This window comes from Oncorhynchus mykiss, chromosome 3 (assembly GCF_013265735.2).
Source record: "Oncorhynchus mykiss isolate Arlee chromosome 3, USDA_OmykA_1.1, whole genome shotgun sequence".
NCBI lineage: Eukaryota > Metazoa > Chordata > Actinopteri > Salmoniformes > Salmonidae > Oncorhynchus > Oncorhynchus mykiss.
Window position 1 is genome coordinate 62,480,495 of NC_048567.1, and position 22,500 is coordinate 62,502,994.

At 44.0% G+C, this 22,500-nt stretch overlaps 1 protein-coding gene across 6 annotated transcripts in view; it reads right to left on the reverse strand.

Annotated features, from left to right (window-relative positions):
- The window catches only part of LOC110520347 (leucine-rich repeat and calponin homology domain-containing protein 1), a 107,624-nt gene that overhangs the window by 54,811 nt on the left and 30,313 nt on the right, over positions 1-22,500 (reverse strand). For all 6 annotated transcript variants that reach the window (XM_021597606.2, XM_021597604.2, XM_021597607.2 and 3 more), the window contains exon 2: positions 6,365-6,509. In XM_021597606.2, the coding sequence (XP_021453281.1) occupies positions 6,365-6,509 (145 nt within the window). The remainder of the gene's footprint in view (positions 1-6,364; positions 6,510-22,500) is intronic.

Genomic DNA, 22,500 nt, shown 5'->3' on the forward strand with positions numbered 1-22,500 from the left:
TATTGACCAACTCCCCCCCTCTCCCCGTATTGACCCTCTCCCCGTATTGACCCTCTCCCTCCCTCTCCCCGTATTGACCCTCTCCCCCCCTCTCCCCGTATTGACCAACTTCCCCCCCTCTCCCCGTATTGACCATCTCCCCCCCTCTCCCCGTATTGACCCTCTCCCCGTATTGACCCTCTCCCTCCCTCTCCCCCCCTCTCCCCTTATTGACCCTCTCCCCCCCTCTCCCTGTATTGACCCCCTCCCCCACTCTCCCCAATTTGATCCCCTCCCCCACTCCGTATTGACCCTCTGCCCCTTCCTCCCCGTATTGACCCCCTCCCCCTTCCTCCCTCTCCTTATTGACCCTCTCCCCCCCTCTCCCCGTATTGACCCTCTCCCCCCCGTATTGACCATCTCCCCCCTCTCCCCGTATTGACCATCTCCCCCCTCTCCCCGTATTGACCCTCTCCCCCCCGTATTGACCATCTCCCCCCTCTCCCCGTATTGACCATCTCCCCCCCCCTCTCCCCGTATTGGCTCTCTCCCCGTATTGACGCTCTCCCTCCCCCACTCCCCGTATTGACCATCTCCCTCCCCCACTCCCTGTATTGACCATCTCCCTCCCCCTCCCCGTATTGACCATCTCCCTCCCTCTCCCCGTATTGACCATCTCCCTCCCTCTCCCCGTATTGACCCCCTCCCCCACTCTCCCCGTATTGACCCCCTCCCCGTATGGACCCACTCCCCCTTTCTACCTCTCCTTATTGACCCTCACTCCTTACTGACCCCCTCCCCGTATTGACCCTCTCCCCCTTCCTCCCTCTCCTTATTGACACTTACTGACCCCCTCCCCCTTTCCTTACTGACCCCTTCCATCTATGTATTGACCCCCTCCCCATATTGACCGTCTCCCTCTCCTTATTGACCCCCTCCCCATATTGACCGTCTCCCTCTTCCTCCTCCTCCGAATTGACCGCCTCTCGCTCTCCCTCTCCTTATTGAACCGCTCTCTTTCTCCCTCTCCCCCCCTCTCCTTATAGACCCGCTCTCGTTCTCTCTCTCCTTATTGACCTGCTCTTTCTCCCTCTCCATATAGACCCGCTCTCTTTCTCCCTCTCCTTATAGACCCGCTCTCTTTCTCCCTCTCGTTATAGACCCGCTCTCTTTCTCCCTCTCCTTATAGACCCGCTCTCTTTCTCCCTCTCCATATAGACCCGCTCTCTTTCTCCCTCTCCATATAGACCCGATCTCTTTCTCCCTCTCCATATAGACCTGCTCTCTTTCTCCCTCTCCATATAGACCCACTCCCTCTCCTTATAGACCCGCTCTCTCTCCCCCTCTCCTTATAGACCCGCTCTCGTTCTCCCTCTCCTTATAGACCTGCTCTTTCTCCCTCTCCTTATAGACCTGCTCTTTCTCCCTCTCCTTATAGACCTGCTCTTTCTCCCTCTCCTTATTGACCTGCTCTCTCTCTCCTTATTGACCTGCTCTCTCTCTCCTTATTGACCTGCTCTTTCTCCCTCTCCTTATTGACCTGCTCTTTCTCCCTCTCCTTATTGACCTGCTCTTTCTCCCTCTCCTTATTGACCTGCTCTTTCTCCCTCTCCTTATTGACCTGCTCTTTCTCCCTCTCCTTATTGACCTGCTCTTTCTCCCTCTCCTTATAGACCTGCTCTTTCTCCCTCGCCTTATTGACCTGCTCTTTCTCCCTCGCCTTATTGACCTGCTCTTTCTCCCGCTCCATATAGACCTGCTCTTTCTCCCTCTCCTTATAGACCTGCTCTTTCTCCCTCTCCTTATTGACCTGCTCTCTCTCTCCTTATTGACCTGCTCTCTCTCTCCTTATTGACCTGCTCTTTCTCCCTCTCCTTATTGACCTGCTCTTTCTCCCTCTCCTTATTGACCTGCTCTTTCTCCCTCTCCTTATTGACCTGCTCTTTCTCCCTCTCCTTATTGACCTGCTCTTTCTCCCTCTCCTTATTGACCTGCTCTTTCTCCCTCTCCTTATTGACCTGCTCTTTCTCCCTCTCCTTATTGACCTGCTCTTTCTCCCTCTCCTTATTGACCTGCTCTTTCTCCCTCTCCTTATTGACCTGCTCTCTCTCTCTCTCTCTCTCCTTATAGACCCGCTCCCTCTCCTTATAGACCCGCTCCCTCTCCTTATAGACCCGCTCCCTCTCCTTATAGACCCGCTCCCTCTCCTTATAGACCCGCTCCCTCTCCTTATAGACCCGCTCCCTCTCCTTATAGACCCGCTCCCTCTCCTTATAGACCCGCTCCCTCTCCTTATAGACCCGCTCCCTCTCCTTATAGACCCGCTCCCTCTCCCCCTCTCCTTACTGACACTCACTCTCAAATCAAACTGTCACATGCGCTGAACACAACAACTTTAGACCTTACCGTGAAATGCTTATTTACCAAATAAATCAAAGTAATAAAGAATAAAAAGTAACAGAAAATAACAATAACGAGGCTATATACAGTTGAAGTCGGAAGTTTACATGCCAAAACTATAGTTGCTAAGTGTAAATCGGTTAGGACATCTACTTTGTGCATGACACGTAATTTTTCCAACAATTGTTAACAGACAGATTATTTCACTTATAAAATTCACTATCACAATTCTAGTGGGTCAGAACTTTACATACACTAAGTTGACTGTGCCTTTAATCAGCTTGGAAAATTACAGAAAATTATGTCATGGCTTTAGAAGATTCTGATAGGCTAATTGACATCATTTGAGTCAATTGGAGGTGTACCTGTGGATGTATTTCAAGGCCTACCTTCAAACTCAGTGCCTCTTTGATTGACATCATGGAAAATCAAAAGAAATCAGCCAAGACCTCATAAAAAAATTGTGGACCTCCACAAGTCTTGTTCATCCTTGGAAGCAATTTCCAAACGCCTGAAGGTACAACGTTCATCTGTACAAACAATAGTACGCAAGTATAAACACCATGGGACCACGTAGCCGTCATACCGCTCAGGAAGGAGACGTGTTCTGTCTCCTAGAAATTAATGTACTTTGGTGTAAAAAGTGCAAATCAATCCCAGAACAACAGCAAAGGACCTTGTGAAGATGCTGGAGGAAACAGGTCCTATATCGACATAACCTGAAAGGCCGCTCAGCAAGGAAGAAGCCACTGCTCCAAAACCGCCATACAAAAGCCAGACTGTGGTTTGCAACTGCACATGGGGACAAAGATTGTACTTTTTGGAGAAATGTACTCTGGTCTGATGAAACAAAAATATAACTGTTTGGCCATAATGACCATTGTTATGTTTGGAGGAAAAAGGGGGAGGCTTGCAAGCCGAAGAACACCATCCCAACTGAGTTGAAATGTATTTGGCTAAGGTGTATGTAAACTTCTGACTTCAACTGTACAGGGGGTAGCGGTAGTGAGTCAGTGTGCGGGGGTACAGGTTAGTTGAGGTAATTTGTACATGTACAGTAGGTAGGGGTGAAGTGACTATGCATAGATAATAAACAGCGAGTAGCAGCAGTGGACAAAACAAATAGGGGGGGGGTCAATGTAAATAGTCCATTGGCCATTTGATTAATTGTTCAGGAGTCGTATGGCTTGGGGGTAGAAGCTGTTAAGGAGCCTTTTGGTCTTAGACTTGGCGCTCCGGTATCGCTTGCTGTGCGGTAGCAGACAAAACAGTCTATAACTTGGGTGACTGGAGTCTACAATTTTATGGGTTTTCCTCTGACACCGCCTAGTATATAGGTCCTGGATGGCAGGAAGCTTTGCCCCAGTGATGTACTGGGCTGTTCGCACTACCCTCTGTAGCACCTTACGGTCAGATGCCGAGCAGTTGCCATACCAGGTGGTGATGCAACCGGTCACGATGGTGCAGCTGTAGAACTTTAAGGATCTGGGGACCCATGCCAAATCTCTCCTGAGGGGGAAAGGGTGTTGTCGTGCCCTCTTCACGTCTGTCTTGGGGTGTCTGGACCATGATAGTACTTTGGTGATGTGGACACCAAGGAACTTGAAAAACTCTCGACCCGCTCCACTATAGCCGCGTTGATGTTAATGGGGGCCTGTTCGGCCGCCTTTTCATGTAGTCCACGATCAGCTCCTTTGTCTTGCTAACATTGAGGGAGATATTGTTGTGCTGGCACCACACTGCCAGTTCTCTGACCTCCTCCTATAGGTGGTCTAATCGTTGTCAGTGATCAGGCCTACCACTGTTGGGTAGTAAATGATGTGTTGGAGTCGTGTTTGGCCACACAGTCGTGGGTGAACAGGGAGTACAGGACTAAGTACTCACCCCTGAGGGGCCCCTGTGCTGAGGATCAGCGTGGCAGACGTGTTGTTGCCACCTCGGGGCAGCCCGTCACATCTGCATCCACAGAGTGTCCTTGACCAGCCTTTCAAAGCACTTCATGGCAACTGACGTGAGTGCTACGGGGCGGTAATCATTTAGGCAGGTTACCTTTGCTTCCTTGGGCACAGGGACTATGGTGGTCTGCTTGAAACATGTAGGTATTACAGACTGGGTCAGGGAGAGGTTGAACATGTCAGTGAAGACACCCGCCAGCTGGTCAGCACATGCTTTGAGTACACTTCTTGGTAATCCATCTCACGCTCCTTATTGAACCTCTCTCTCCCCTTTTCTGTTTCCTTATAGTCTTTCTCTGTGTTTTATCTTTCCATATACCAGGGAGGGCAGGCCTTTCTCTCTGCTATGGAAACGACCTTTCAGCTCCAGATACACAACAGGCCCATAGTAGGCAGAAGGCATTCATGACCTTGGCTCCTGACTCCCTCCCTCCGTGAAACAATGTGTTGTCTGGTATATGTTAGATGTTATTGTTCTGTGAACACTCACATTAAGCATAGCTTTTTACAACCCTTCATGTGATATGTTTTATGGCTATTATATTTCAAGTGGCTAGTGTGTCGATCTGAAAACCACTACACTGCACAGCAGCACAAGCTAACACAATAGAGTAACAAGCGAGCAGGCCAATAGTCACAGTAAAAGCTGCCTGCCTAAATAAAAGCTAACAGAACAAAAGCAGCAAAACAAATCAGCAAACTCAATGACAACAACAGCTGACAGCTCTAAACAGCCTCCATCCCATCAACTTCAAAATAAGACATTTTATTCCACAACTGCCAAAGTTCTATCTAGACAACAAAGAGCCTTTATCCTCTTTCCACCATGATGCAGGCCAGGAACAGAACGATCCTAAAAATAAAGCCTTCCTTTTCATGTGTTCCTGGTGCAGACATGGAGAACATTGTCTATTTCCTGTTTTGACAGCAATATGAAAAGCCACAAATTCAAATGAGATTATCTGCCAGTGTCTCCATGGCGTCTGATAACATTCCTGTCTAGTGGTGTAAAACACATACCCTGGTGCGGTCACTGGGGTGCTCACATCACATTATACTCAGACACACGCCTCGCCACAGACTCACGTTAACCTACATCAGCTACGCTCCACCGAGGGTATTTCACATCCTTCCCCTTCAGATCTAGCATTTGTATAACTGATTCAATGAATCACTTATTAACTCAGCTTAAATTCAATGAATCAATTTATTAACTCAGCTTAAATGATATGGCCGCAACACCACATGCATGTGTGTAGGTTTGGTCTTCTGTGTGTGTCTGTCAGAGATATGACTAATGAATCTCCCTCAGTTGCACGGTGGTGTGAGCACAGAGGAAGAGATTAGAGACAGAGAGTACAGAGTCGGTCTCAGGTTGATGATGCGTACAGCAGGCAGTAAAGAACCAGGCTAGCACTGATATGATGACCTTCTCCCCATCTCTCTCGGTCTCTCTTTCGCACTCCCCTTCTGTCTCTCTCTACCATCTTCCTCCCCCCATCTCTCACTTTGTCTCTCCCACTCTTTCTCTATGTCTCTCTCTGTCTCTCGATAGCTAGATGAGCAGGAGTGGAGAGAGATAAAATGAAACAAGTAGTGTCGTGCATCATTCCAATATGTGATCTGAGCGTATTGCACAAACACAGAGACACGATATGCTATTGCTCTGTGGTCGTGCCATGAGGTTAGAAGCGGTGACATCATCCCATTGAGAGGCGTCTGTGATGCGTGAAGCCTAACAAGCGTGTCTGCCCTGGGAAACAGTTGGGATCAAACACCTGAGTCTAAACAAGCCCTGGTCCAATCAGACTACTGCCAACCTTCTGTGATGCTTATCAAATATCAACTGACATCTAATATATTTAACGCTTCTCTGAACCAATACTGCCACCTTTATAGGGATAACTGTGCAAACAACTAAGGATAAACCACTGATATTCAGCAACGCCAACATTTTCTTTCTATCATTGAAAACAAAATGTGCTTCTCACTCAACACAGTCACCTGTTAACTGTAGGTTCAAGTCTTACCTGAGGTTTAAGGAGGTGAGTGACTGTAGGTTGATGATGGTGTCAGGAATGGTCTTGATACAGTTGTGATAGAGGTTCAGCATTTCCAAGGCAACCAGGTGACACACCTCTAAGGGGACCTCCGCCAAACGATTCCTCGACAGGTCTGAGAGAGAAAGAATAGGAAGAGACAGATATCACCTGTAGTTATAAACTATTGCCACTAGGTGTCTCTCTCCCTGGCCCAGGACCTCCCCTCCACACAACCCAGTTCAGCCAAGCTATCCAAAGCCTACAGGCTAACACAATAATTCCTGTACTGGCTCCCAGCAGCAAATAACAACATGGATATCAGCTGAGGCCATAATAACAATTAGCCACTGTGTTCAGATTAGCTCCTCTCCACTCCTGCCTACTGTTCCAAGGTGATTTAGTGAATTCAACTGGGATGACCTAAAGCACTCAGTCAATATAGAAGCCTGTGTTCCATTATGGACACCACAGGGGAAGGAAGTTCTGCTAAAAACACTCAGAGACAAAAAGGCTACTCATAGTTGATCTTCCGCTCTAGAAAAACAGCTTCAGTGTGACTCAAAGCCCTGCTAGCACTAGTAGCGCTGACTGGAAGTAATGACTAAGGCCTGAAAATAACATCACGATGTGTGTGTTTGTGTGTGTGTGCATGTACTATGTATTTAGAAAATACCAAATACCTACAGTGAATGGTGTCAGTGTCATGTAGCATCACTATGACCCCCATCCTACTATGCTTCAAATCTAATGGGACAGCTCCTGTTACACTACAACATGACAGACTGATTAAGGCTCAAACTGAGACACATATTAGGGGGTGGGGACGTGTGCATGTATGTGTCTGCATGGCGGCAGTGTAGGCTACACAACAGGTGATGTGACACTGATGATGACATGGCCTAGGGTAGGGTAGGGTCAGGTCAACCCCCCCTCCCAAACACACACACACACACACACACACACACACACACACACACACACACACACGCTCCACCACCCTTGTAAAATTGAGCATTCCCGTAGTAATCACCCCCCACAAACCAGACACAGGAGCCTCAATGTATTTCATGACACACATGAACACACCTGCATAAATGTGTGCATGTGTGACATTTCATGCAAGGAGACAACCATGTGACTGTGACAAAGATAAGACCAGCATATCCTGCATCTCGCTGCAATTCACTCTGGGTAGTTTATCTTCAGATTAGGCTAGTTCAGACAGCTTCCATGACAACCCAGACTGTCTGGAGGATGAAGACCTCTACTATTAGGAGTAGTGTCCTCCTGTCACACACATCATCTTCTCTCTGTGCTACTATTCTAAAGCTGTGTCAATTCCCCTGCACTGACCCCAGCCAGACTGAAGTGTTGATCCAGAAAGCAAAAAAAGTTTACAGCCCTCTTAAACCCCCCCCCCCTTTCCCTCCCTCGCTCTTTTACAGCCCTCTAAGTGCCTCATATTTCCACTGTACAGCAGCTGAACCACATCTCCCTCAGAAGTGGAGGAGAACTAATAATCCCTCCTCCCTCTCCATCGCTTTCCAAGCTCTCCCTCACTTTCCCAACAGAGTTAGCCATCAACTCGAGGAAGCACTCACTCAGCACGTAGACTAAATACATAGACACAGCTAGCGGTCTAGTTAGTTTAAAGTCATACCTATATACTTACACCCACTCACAAACATCTGAGAAACCTATTCATACAAGCATGCACACAAACACACACAGATGGCCATCAGTCAATGCAGAGCATGCTGGGAAGGGAACTACACCAGACCCAGTACAGGAAGTGAAGGGAACAACAATCCCCATGGGACAGATTCAACCTTAAAAGGAAAGGCTCACCCATTTTTTATTGGATTTTTGATGGTCTACTTTTTGTTGACGAAATTCGTGCTAATGTTGGGTTTTTGAGCTAGCGCCCAATAGATTCCCATTCACTCCTTGAAGGAGAGTGCTCCTTGTCCCAGAAATCGCCCAGAAGGCACTGTGTGGTCCATTGACGTAGCATGGCCAACGTTTCCCGTCTCCTCAAAAGTATATCTGCCATTGCGAATGTTAGACTCCACTCTGTAAGGCACATCGATCTGCAGGTTTAACACGGTGAGATTGTAGACTCCTAAATAATCCTTGATAATGCCGTTTATTTAGGCGATTTTACAGCTAACTATCTACGGTCCATGCTGATATTGTCTTTGTTATTATTGTGTGTAGCCATGTTTGCTAGTCATCCAGCCCATAGAACGAGCATTGCATTATGGATTTTGTAATAGTCCTGAGCTGCAACAGATTTCCACAACAATTTTCCATGTCGCTACCAACCTTATAACGCCAAAATGTTGTTTACAAAAAATATTGTTCTCACTTAGTGTTAATTAACACGGTAAATTAAAAGGCATGAGTAGATTCTCCCTCCAACACAAGTGTGATGTACAATCACATGGGGAAACATGTAGCCCCCATTAAGCAGGCAGACAAGTATCCCGGTTAGGTTCTGAGAGGCTTAGAACTATGCAACTCTAGAAAATGTGATTGAGAGGAAGCAGAGTGTGTGTGTAGGCAGTATACAGTTATCAGCACTATGAGTTATCAGAGAGCAGACCTCTTTCACTGAGGGGCTAACGTCTCCCTACAGAGAGCACTCTGGACCATATGTTGATTTGCATAATTTCCCCTCTATGTGAAGAGAGAGAGAGAGCATGTGTGTGTACTGTTATCCAGCACTCCTAGGCATGGAACACGTGTGTGTGTGTGTGTGTGTGTGTGTGTAGCTTATGGTTGGAGGGGGAATGTAATGGGGGGAATAGGAGGAAAGGAACACAGATGAGATGGACAGGTGGAGGAGTGAATCACTGACTGAGCAGCAAGGTGGTCTCCTAGTCTGCCCACTTGTGACCCATAGACACAAAGCTTGTAGCACCCTCCCAACCTGACACACTATGGATGTGTGTGTGTAATTAATAGATAGGAGTACCATATGCCATTGCCAAACCAAAAAACATTCCCCTTCACACTCACACTGCGCATGCTCAAAGCCCAAGGGTGAGATGTGTCAGTATTCTACCCCTCTGCCCTTTACATGACCCTGTAGTGCTGGGAACCACACACAAATGCTAGGGGTGTGAACGTTTCAATTCAATTTGAATCCTTAACGTTAAGAAGCTCCAACCAAAAATATTTTTTCCCCACAAAATTTAAAAAAAGGCACATTTCTGAAATGTTCAACTTCATATTCATAATTTCCAGCACCACCCAAACATCAGCATGTGAAAATAGTGCGTTTCTATGTTTTGTAGTCAAAAAGATAACGAGGAAGATAAGTGTTTCCAGTAACATCAACCGATCATTAGACAATGGCCGATTAATTAGGGCTGATTTCAAGTTTTTATAACAGCCGGAAATCGGTAATTTTGGGAGCCGATTTAAAAATATATATTTTTTTATACATTTATTTAACTAGGCAAGTCAGTTAAGAACACATTCTTATTTTCAATGACCAGGAGATGTCATGGCATGTGTGGGTGGTGGAACTAATAGGTTGGATAAGGTATAGTGAGCAGGACTAGAGGCTCTACAGTGAAATAAGCCAATAAACACTAACCAGAACAGCAATGGACAAGGCATATTGACATTAAGGAGAGGAATGCTTAGTCGAGTGATCAAAATGGTCCAGTGAGTAGTGAGGTTAGTTGGGGTCACGGCGATTCAGACATCTAGCCGGGCCATCGGTAGCAAGCTAGCATAGGATGGAGGTCTGTTTTTAGCCACCTCGTGCGTTTCCGTCGGTAGGATTAGTGGGGTTCCGTGTGGTAGAGGGGATCAATCCAATTCGCAAAAAAATATATATAGAGGCCCAAGAAAAAAAGAAAAAAATTGTCAGATAGCTGTCTTATTCTCTGCTATTTGAATAGACCTAACAATTAGCGGACCGCAGATGGGCGTTCAGGTAACGTCGCGATGGAGGAGCCAGCTGGATAACTCCCTCGGGCAGATTACGTCGGTAGTCCAGTTGTGAAGGCCCGGTGGGGCTCTGCGTTGGCAGTAAAACGGGTCCGGATAGGTGATTGTAGCCCAGGAGTGACTGATGGAACTCTTGAGTTCCGGAATAATTGATGTTTGCTCTGGAATCAACATAAGCCGGTAGTCACGCAGCTAGCTAGCTGCAAGATCCATGTATAAATGTCCAGAGCTTGCTGTTGAAATCCGGGGACATGGAGAGAAAAATAGGTCCGGTATTTTCCGGTCCGAGCAAAACTGGCGATAGATTTGAGCTAAAGGATAGCTGATGACCACAAACCGTGCTTAGCTGAATATTAACGATTAGCCAGTAAACAAGCTAACTAGCTTCTGTCAAGCTTCTATGGAAGATTACAGACTTGAGGTAAATAATACTTTCTTTTTTTTTTTAAATATAAATTGGTGAGGCGGGTTGCAGGGGGGTTTTGAAGATGAGTTTATGGAAAAGAAAAAAAAAAGGTATATATATATATAAAAAGGTACGTGAAGAAAGTGTGTATATATATATATATATATATAAAAATATATACACACACACACACACACATACACGGGACACAACAAGACGAGGACAAAAGACGTCTGTCTGACTGCTATGCCGTTTTGGTGACATATAATCAATGCAACGCTGGGGGATGATTTAACAAAAGCGCATTTGCGGAAAAAAAACAATTGTTGCACGACTAACTAACCATAAACACCAATGCCTTTTTTTAAATCAATACACAGAAGTATATATTTTTAAAACTGCATATTTAGCTAAAAGAAATCCAGGTTAGCAGGCAATATTAACCAGGTGAAATTGTGTCACTTCTCTTGCGTTCAATGCACACAGAGTCAGGGTATATGCAACAGTTTGGGCCGCCTGGCTCATTGCAAACTAATTTTCCAGAATATTACCTAATTATGACATAACATTGAAGGTTGTGCAAAGGGTAGGCAACAACATCTCCACCCCGCTGATCCTCAACACTGGGGCCCCACAAGGGTGCGTTCTGAGCCCTCTCCTGTACTCCCTGTTCACCCACGACTGCGTGGCCACGCACGCCCCCAACTCAATCATCAAGTTTTCGGACGACACAACAGTGGTAGGCTTGATTACCAACAACGACGAGACGGCCTACAGGGAGGAGGTGAGGGCCCTCCGAGTGTGGTGTCAGGAAAATAACCTCACACTCAACGTCAACAAAACTAAGGAGATGATTGTGGACTTCAGAAAACAGCAGAGGGAACACCCCCCTATCCACATCGATGGAACAGTAGTGGAGAGGGTAGCAAGTTTTAAGTTCCTCGGCATACACATCACAGACAAACTGAATTGGTCCACTCACACAGACAGCATTGTGAAGAAGGCGTAGCAGCGCCTCTTCAACCTCAGGAGGCTGAAGAAATTCGGTTTGTCACCAAAAGCACTCACAAACTTCTACAGATGCACAATCGAGAGCATCCTGGCGGGCTGTATCACCGCCTGGTACGGCAACTGCTCCGCCCACAACCGTAAGGCTCTCCAGAGGGTAGTGAGGTCTGCACAACGCATCACTGGGGGCAAACTACCTGCCCTCCAGGACACCTACACCACCCGATGTTACTGGAAGGCCATAAAGATCATCAAGGACATCAACCACCCGAGCCACTGCCTGTTCACCCCGCTATCATCCAGAAGGCAAGGTCAGTACAGGTGCATCAAAGCTGGGACCGAGAGACTGAAAAACAGCTTCTATCTCAAGGCCATCAGACTGTTAAACAGCCACCACTAACATTGAGTGGCTGCTGCCAACACACTGACACTGACTCAACTCCAGCCACTTTAATAATGGGAATTGATGGGAAATTATGTAAATATATCACTAGCCACTTTAAACAATGCTACCTTATATAATGTTACTTACCCTACATTATTCATCTCATATGCATACGTATATACTGTACTCTATATCATCTTTATGTAATACATGTATCACTAGCCACTTTAACTATGCCACTTTGTTTACATACTCACCTCATGTATATACTGTACTCGATACCATCTACTGTATCCTGCCTATGCTGCTCTGTACCATCACTCATTCATATATCCTTATGTACATATTCTTTATCCCCTTACACTGTGTATAAGACAGTAGTTTTGGAATTGTTAGTTAGATTACTTGTTGGTTATTACTGCATTGTCGGAGCTAGAAGCACAAGCATTTCGCTACACTCGCATTAACATCTGCTAACCATGTGTATGTGACAAATACAATTTGATTTGATATTTGATTTGAATGTAACAAGAATATTTAGACTTATGGATGCCACCCGTTAGATAAAATACCAAACGGTTCCGTATTAAACTGAAATAATAAACGTTTTGTTTTCGAAATTATAGTTTCCGGATTGGACCATATTAATGACCAAAGGCTCGTAATTCTGTGTATTATGTTATAATTAAGTCTATGATTTGATAGAGCAGTCTGACTGAGCGATGGTAGGCAGCAGCAGGCTCGTAAGCATTCATTCAAACAGCACTTTCCTGCATTTGCCATCAGCTCTTCGCAAGCACAGCGCTGTTTATGACTTCAAGCCTATCAGCCTAATGGCTGGTGTAACCGATGTGAAATGGCTAGCTAGTTAGCGGGGTGTGCGCTAATAACGTTTCAAACGTCACTCGCTCTGAGACTTGGAGTAGTTGTTCCCCTTGCTCTGCATGGGTAACGCTGCTTCGAGGGTGGCTGTTGTCGATGTGTTCCTGGTTCGAGCCCAGGTAGGGAAGAGGAGAGGCACGGAAGCTATACTGTTACACTGGCAATACTAAAGTGCCTATAAGAACATCCAATAGTCAAAAGGTACATGAAATACAAATGGTATAGAGAGAAATAGTCCTATAAATACTATAACTACAACAAACCCCCAACTTTCATATGTTCTCATGTTCTGAGCAAGGAACTCAGTCGTTAGCTTTTTTACATGGCACATATTGCACTTTTACTTCTCCAACACTTTGTTTTTGCATTATTTAAACCAAATTGAACATGTTTCATTATTTATTTGAGGCTAAATTGATTTTTATTTATGTATTAAGTTAAAATAAGTGTTCATTCACTATTGTATTTGTCATTATTACAAATGAATAAAAAAAATAAAAAATAAATGTTAAATCGTCCGATTAATTGGTATCGGCTTTTTTTGGTCCTCCAATAATCGGTACCGGCATTGAAAAATCATATTCGGTCAACCTCTAGTTAAAATCACGATGCACACTGATGTCGTCATTGGAAACACTTCTCTTCCTCTATCTTTTTTTCAACAAAACATAGACATGCACCATTTTCATACAGTATGTCGATGTCAGGCTGGAGATGACGAATATGAAGTTGAACATTTTTTACATTTCCCTTTAAAAATCACAATGCAGTCATCAAAACATTTTCCATGAAATAGCCTAACTAGAAGATACATTTAAATAAAACCAGAGAGGACGAGGCAAACTTTAGGATACTTTGGTGAATTTGCGAGGGATACAAGACGAGATACAGCTTTTTATTGAGAGATACAGCTTTTTATTGCCGGTAGATAGGCCTAGTACACGGTTCGGACTCGGTCTGCCTGGTGGCTGACCTGCTTATACTGTGCTCTTCCCCTCTCTCTCTCCCCGTCCCTCGCTAGCTCGCTATGAAAGTTGGAAGTGTTTGTGTTCTTGGAAGTACAGCAACTAAATCAGTCTCCTCTGTTCTAAAAATGCTGAATCTTAGGAGTCGATTCCTAAGGGAATTGAATTATGACACTCTGAAAAATGGGAGTCGACGTGCAGTCGAGGAGTCAGTTATTTTGTTAACTCGCCACCACTAAGTCATCGTCGTTAACAGCTGGAGAAATGGCAGAGAAAGGCAAGCGACAGCAGACAGGTCCTGTATGGCAGTACTTTAGAAGTTACATGAGAAGGAAATGCAAAGTTTGCGGGGTGGAATTGAGGTACAGCAGCAATACTTAACAATCTGAAAGGAACAAACTGACCCAAACCGTTGCTGGCAGCTGCTTTGTGAATTCCCCTGGAATTTTATTAATTTTTCTAATTGTAAAAATAAAAAATAGCACAATAATTCCACACACACACAGGGTTGAGTCTGGAGGGCCATTTTAGCTGATTCTAACAGGCTGTATCCAGATCAGAGCGATGAGGACAATGTTGATATAAAGTAGTCTGATTTTTAAAACGTAACCCAAAAAAATGAAAAACAAGGTAGACAAAAACACAAGTTAAGGTTACGAGAATGAAATATGACCAAAAGTTATAGAAACTGCTAGTGTCATGTTTTCAGCTTTGGTGCCAACCTTCCAGAGGTGCTAACGCTTAGTCAAAGCTGACTCCTATAGCCTCTTATCATTGTAAAGAAAGCAGTAGTAAGTAAAGTGCAGTGAGGAGGTAAGTTCATACAGTACCTCCTGTATACCCTTCAGGACAGGACTAGTAAATCACCTAAATGGCTTTGATGTTCACCCGAGTCCTGTATAGTTCTTGTCAACAGCTTAGAATAGACAACAGCAGCAACACCAAGAACACCAGAATCATTGTGGGTTACGCAGCAATATTTATAATGTTTACAAAGCGTGAGGGAAAAAACAACCTCTCTGACTCACACTCATGTGACAGGAGAAGCAAGCCTTGAACGTGCACACACCTCATCCTCTTAAGGCTGCCCGATGCTAAAGGTGCTATGGAGAGCCAATTCTATCCCTAACCTCTTCAGACAATCCAGTGTCACACTTGAGATTTACTGGAAAGGAGGTTAAACTCAGACACAGTTCCCATCCCACCAAAGCAGGAATTATGTCCTCCTTACCCAAATTAGCTTAGCAAACTCAAAGCTTTTTTATTGTTTTTTTTCTTTTTTACAATAATGAGAACTAGGGTGTATGTGTAGGCCTTGCGGATGTCATGTTTTCAATAGCAATCAACACTGAAGAGCTGAGCATTGAATACAGGTCATTTCCATGTAAAAAAGGAACCAAGAGCATCAACATGTAAAGTTCATAGGAGGATGTCAAATGAAAGTTGGGTCTTTTTATTCCTTATTTTATTAAGGCATATATACATGTTTCTACCATTTCACCCCCCCTTGACTTCTGGTCAAACAGATGGAAACAGGGTCTTAGAAAACATCTACCAGAAAGTCTTAAGAAAGGTATTTGGAAAAACAATGTTGAGTATTACCAACACATATTTAGTTTGAGACATTTTTTCTGCTGAAATTCCATTACCAAAAACACACATATCCTTAAGATAGTTTCTAATTTCTCTCCCTTATGAGGAGGAAGTATAATGGAATTCACAGAAGTAACAAGTAAAGGTAAACCTATCAATTAGTTCGTGTTTTTACTAGTGATGCACCAATGTGACATTTTTGGCCGATACCGATATCCAATATTTTCCTTGCCAAAAAACCCGATACCGATACTTAAAATTTTAACAGCCTTTAAAGCATTCTAATACAGTTAAATAGTTAACACACACACACACACACACAGCGGTCTAAGGCACTGCATCTCAGTGCAAGAGGTGTCACTACAGTCCCTGGTTCGAATCCAGGCTGTATGACATCCGGCCGTGATTGGGAGTCCCATAGGGCAGCGCACAATTGGCCCAGCGTCTTTCGGGTTTGGCCGGGGTAGGCAGTCATTGTAAAAAATAATTTGTTCTTAACGGACTTGCTTAGCTAAATAATAAGTTACACACAAAAAAATAAGTTATTTTGTTGGCATTTACATATGTCCCCAGTAAAAACAGTAAAACATAATCCAAAAAAATAAACCTATTTCTTTCACTTACTTGCTATGTTGTTTCGTTGTTCAGTCGTTTCATTCTCAACCAGGATTTCTAGGGAACGCCTTTTGGGTCTTTTAATATTTACCACTATTTGGCGAGTCAAATAAGTTTGCTGACCAATCAGGACCTGAAATTGACTGCATGTCACATAATAATTTTAAGCGTTCATTAATTTTTTACGTAGTTATTACACATCGATTACACTATCACTCGTATTTCATATGTCACAACAATTCATTGATACGTATACTATGATGCTGGTAAAGTTGTCTTGCGCACCTACAGTGCTGGTCATTAAAAAAGGTTAGCTAGCTTGCTCATGGATGCAAGCCATGTTCAATGTTCAAACAATTTATAATTTCTAAATAAATTTAAGACAGTTCTTATTTGATTTAATGGTGGTCGGACCCATCTATGTGAAGCTAGCCACAATAAGGATTAGCCACAATAGTGGTTTGAGGTTAGCCTTCAAAATAAAGGTGTGGCATAATACTACGATTTGTATTCATTTGCATCACTGTCAATGACATACTTTTATTTTGAAGGCAAACCCCAAACTCCACTATTGTGCCTAATCCTTATTGTGGCTAGCTTTACAACACATAACCCAGTCCGGTTGAGCCTCACTAGCCAGATGAAGCTAGCTGGCTGTTATAACGTTAGCTTTGGGCAACAGGGTTAAGTAGTTGGCTAGCTATTTATTTTCATGAACTGAAGTTCAATTTCAATAAGCGAACAACAAGTGGCAACCTAGCTAATACTTACTCACAAGGATTCCTAAAATCATTGCTAAGAATAATGAAAAAGACTGCAGTGTCAACTGGTCTTTGTTTTGAGGCTGGTTGTATTTGTATTGGTGCTAGCTAGGTACCAAGCTAAAGCTAGCTACCCCAGAAGTTGCGGTCAAACAAATTATGCTTTATTACCAATGCGTTATTGTAAACACATTGTTCGTGGCCGGTGTTTGCTGACTTTTTTGTACAGCTTTGACAGTGCTACGGTATCTTTGACACGCAAAGACCCAAACGGTGTTCCATAGCATGTATGTTGTGAAGCTAATAGCAGTGACGCTATTACTGTGTAACTCCGGTGGGGCAACATCGGAAAAATAGCACACTTGGTAATTTTAACCGGTGCTCGACCAGTCGACGAAAGCCAACATCACCCAAGACAGAACGGTTGATTGTCTAGGGCAATGAATTCCATTATCTTGGCTTTAATGGATTTGGCCTTTTGAGTTGTCTCGCTGAAATTTTGTTACTTTCAAATTGACTGCTTGACTGCTCGATCCACACAGCAGACCTTGTGGGCTAGATTAGGAATGCTGTGTTGCACGTATAGCGCAAAATTTTACATGGCGTCATTACATCATGTAATCACGTTATATAGGTATGCACGTCAGCTTTGACATCGGTTTTTCACATCGGGCGTTAAACTAGACACTAGCCGATACCGATGTTGGCATTTTTAGCTAATATCGGCCAATTCCCATATGTTCACTGATATATCGTGCATTCCTAGTTGACTGAAATGTCAATAATGGGAAATTATATTAGTCACAAACCACAGTTGGGTTCCAGGTTTGGACAGCACAGTGCAGTACAGCACAATAAAAAAAATTAAAAGGAGATTATAGTTCAGTACAGAACATTAAAGACAAGTATAGTACACTATACTGCACTAAAGGCAAAACACAGTAACTTTGTATTTTGTTTTTTTGCTGCAAAATTTGACTTAAGTATTTTTCTGTTTTGACAGACAGCAATTTCTGATACTAAATTATATATTCCGTTCAACTGGCTTGTTCTCGTGTCAGGAAACGAAATACCACATTTATCAGATCATTTATCTGGTCATTACAACAGATGAAAGATTATTTTGTATTATTTTTTGACCCCCTTTTTCGTGATATCCAATTGCGATCTTGTCTCATCGCTACAACTCCCCAACGTGCTCGGGAGAGGCGAAGGTCGAGTCATGCGTCCTCCGAAACATGACCCGCCAAACCGCGCTTCTTAACACCCGCCCTCTGAACCCAGAAGCCAGCCGCATCAGTTGGACGACCAAAGTCAGCCTGCAGGCACATGGCCAGCCACAAGGAGTCGCTAGAACTCCGGCCAAACCCTCCTCTAACCCAGACGACGCTGGGCCAATTGTGCACCACCCTATGGGACTCCCGGTCATGGCCGGTTGTGACACAGCCAGGGATCGAACCTCGGTCTGTAGTGATGCCTCAAGCACTGCGATGCAGTGCCTTAGACTGCTGCGCCACTTGGGAGGCACCCAGATGAAAGATTTGACCGAAATCGTAGTAACTGTGTTTTGCCTTTGTATGGCAGTATACATGTTCTGTACTGAAATCTACTGAACTGTACTCCACTGTGCTTTCCAAACTTGTGAAACAGACATCTATATGATTGGTTCAGATTTGGTCCGGACCAACCAAATATGGTCTTGTTTGGGGGCAGAGCTCATTAAAATAATAGCCAGTGTGTAGAATAATATGCAAATCTGAAAAGAAGGATATTGGATATTTATACCTTTGTGTCCCTATTTACTGTAGGATGCATCACCATGAAGAGAACGACATTCATATCCATAATTATGCATTTCTGTATAGTACAGATCAGGGACCCATGATGAAATTCCTTTACTGCAATTCCGTTACCAGGTGTAAATCCTCTTCACTTACTGTAGTTCAATAACGAAGAGATTTTCAAGGTGTGATGTCATAGCTGACACCCATTCTTTCTGCAGACATTGTTAAATCTTAATTCGGGAGATATTTTGTTTTGTAAAACATGGACACAAAAAAAACGGAGGGAGATTTTACCAAAATTCTGTTACCAAACTTTGCATCTGCACAGTTCTTCTAGTAAATGTGTGTTTGTAAAATGTTTTGTGTAAAAAAGTGGTCCTTGTACATTTAAGGAATGCTGTGTTGCACGTATGGTTTGTTAAAACTTTGAAATCAATGGTTTTTGTTTGGAATACATTTAAGTGGCTCAGCACAATTCCGTTACCGCGGAATTGCCCTACAGCTCAGATACACTTAGTGATAGCTATGTTATGGACAAGAACATTCTTGTTATAAGTTCCTTATCTTTCCCCCCTTTTCAGTCACGCTTGCAGCTAGTTTTACTTTCTCTCCTGATATATGAGCACTTGACATTTCTCTTCCCTTTATCCAGACGCCATGGGCTGAACGGTTCAACTGACAGCCAACAGATACAGACACTAGCGTTGCTCAATAGAGTCTGGCTCTTTGTTGAATATATACAGTGGCACACACACACACAAACGTACACGCATGCACAAGCACATGGCACCACCACAATAGATAAAGGTAGTCCAGGTGGCTTGGCTTGTCATTCTAGTCCACGGCACACAACATACATACAACGCTGCAACTGATGCTGCTACTACTACTATTAGGGCACGGGACTGGGGTGTGTATGTGTGTGTGTGTGTTTCTGATAAAAGGGTTAGACACAAGGGAATTTCTCACTGTATGGTGCAAGACCCTGTCATTAGGACCTTGTTTACACCCCCGCCCCTGACGTATCACGACCCACCCAACAATCATTTGGGCACAACCATATATTAGGTGACTCGTCACAGAGGGGAACCTGAATGACATGTTTTTCAGACAAAATTGCATCTCTGTATAACAGCTTCTCCTGCACATGACCTCTGTGGAATAAACAATATGACAGACAGTATGAAAAGGGGAGCACATATGAAGTCACTGTACTCCGCTTGTGTCAGCCAACCTCAATCATAAGCATGGCATTCCACCTACACTACATAAAACATTCTCCAAACTCAACACTACTATAACCTACTAATATTATGACTGCAGCCTGAGGGCCTACCTTCCAACAGTGTGACAAGCCTCAACCACTTACACACAATACCTTAGGGCTTGGAATTGCCAAGACACAATATTATCACGATACTCAAGATTCTACATATATGCATTGCGATTCGATACTGTGATTTGATGTTCCAAATATATTGCTCACCATATGTGTATTGCAGAGGAACAAGAGGGAGCCATGAGAAAACAAGTTTTGATCAGTCATGGAAATAAGTGCTGAAAACAAAATTGGCTCCTTATTTAAAAAGATGGAGAACAAGCTATGAACTAAAAAGTTTGGTGCAGGTACAGCCAACTAGAGCAAAAATAATATTGCCAAAACGATACATTGTTGTCAAAAATAATATCCTGATATGTAACTGTATGGATTTTTCCCATCACTATTGTATCTCCCAGCTCCAAACTCTATACTTTTCCAGAAGGTCTCAGAACATATGTTTACACTCTCGTAGAAGGCTTAGGACTGAGTCATGTTCCCCCTACTCTACTGAAAATGTAAACCTCACATCAGTTCCACCCATTTCTGTTACCGCCACCGCCACACAGGCACATCAAACAACGTCTAGAGCATAGAAGCCTTACATAGGCCTGTCAGCTGGCTTCAGAGGCAGAGAAAGTGAGTTTCTGTTCTGCTCTGCCGTTCATGTGGTGCCAGTCCACTGGACTAGTGGTGGCACAGGTTAGCTCATAACTCACTGGTAAACAAAGGTAGCATTGAGCTGGTTGTCATGGCAGCAGAAATGGCTGAGGCCAGTGATGTTTATGATTCCTGATAAACATTCTCAGGAATACCACATACCAAAGACTGATGTGGGAGAGTGTTAAGAAGAGTTACAGAGGAGTTCTTAGAAGTTACAGATAGGACAGGGCCTTCCTCCTACTCTCCGACTTGGCTGTGTATCCATACAGGGCTACGTGTTCATTATCAGTTCCAGTATGCTCTCAGGACATCCCTCAGAGGCAGGGTTCACTATAGACAGGAACAGACAGGAACGAAAGACATAAACAAGACATGGTGTGACCTTGGCCCTCGCTAGCTCCCTCTCCGTCTCTGTTTCACTCTGTTCTCCCCCTCTTTCACTTGGTCTTTATCTCCCTCACTCTTCATATCACTGTGTGGGTCCAACACCCTACCCTGACATGGGCCTCCTCCTACAGTGTATCAGACCTCCCAGGGTTTTCCCATCCTGAGGCCAGCTTCCAAGGAATCCCTCCAAATGAACACTACAACTGAATCAAAACCACAGTGGAATTCAAGAGAATGAGCATGAGAGAAAACCCGCTGACACGCTCTCACAAACACACACACCCACCCCTGTATCCACATCAACGCTCCCCCACATGACATGAGTCTGACCTCACAGACCAATCACCTGATAGAGCGTGTGACTAAAACAGGAAGACGCAGGACGTGTCCATCCATCAGTGTCAACACTGAACTCTGCTTGTCAGGGGGAAGGAAGGATGCTCCAATGAAACAGCTCAAAAAAACACACACCTTCTGCCATGACCGTAATCTAATGATTTCTAGTGGTTATTCTGCTAATTCATTGTTTCCCTGTTGATGTGAAGTATCATTGTCAATCAGATGATATCCAGCATCTTAAGGGAGTTAAGGTCTATATCAAGCCTAACAGATTCCACAGCACTCTAAATAACTGCTGATCTCAATTCCCTCAGCTGGAGAGCCCACTCACTTACACAGACTGTTTCTCTCTCTCTCTCCTCTCTCTGAGTCCCACTCCAGTCTGGTAGAGGAACAGGCTGGTCATTGAAATCAGGTGAAAGGCTAACATTATCTCAACTATGGGCACACTATAGCCCTCACTGGACTCACTGAGGAATCTGGAGAAACAGGAGCACACAGGTTTTTCTATAAATAATGGGGCCAATTGTGTGACATTGGGATAAACATTTCAAAATGATTTGAAACAAAAATAAAAAGGATTTACATGTAGTTCAACATGTGTACTTAAGAGGAATAAATGTGTATTCATTTGCATATATTAACATAACTCCACCTACAATATAGGCCTTTCCCCCATTAAGCAGGATTCATTGAGACATTGGCAGGTCCAGTTCAAGGACACAGCATTCCTAACCTAGCCCACAATGTCTGCTGTGTGGATTGGGCAGTCAACAAGTCGAGCAGTCATTTGAAAGAGTAAGACAATTCAAAGGCAAAATCCATTAAAGCCAAGATAATGGAATTCAATGCCCTTGACAATCAACCGTTCTCAGTCTTGGGTGATGTTGGCTTTCGCTGACTGGTCAAGCACCGGTACACACTACCAAGTGCGCTATTTTTCAAATGTTGCCCTAATGGAGTTACACAGTAATAGCGTCACTGCTATTAGCTTCACGACATACATACTATTGGGTCTTTGCGTGTCAAAGAAGGTACAGTAGCACTGTCAACTC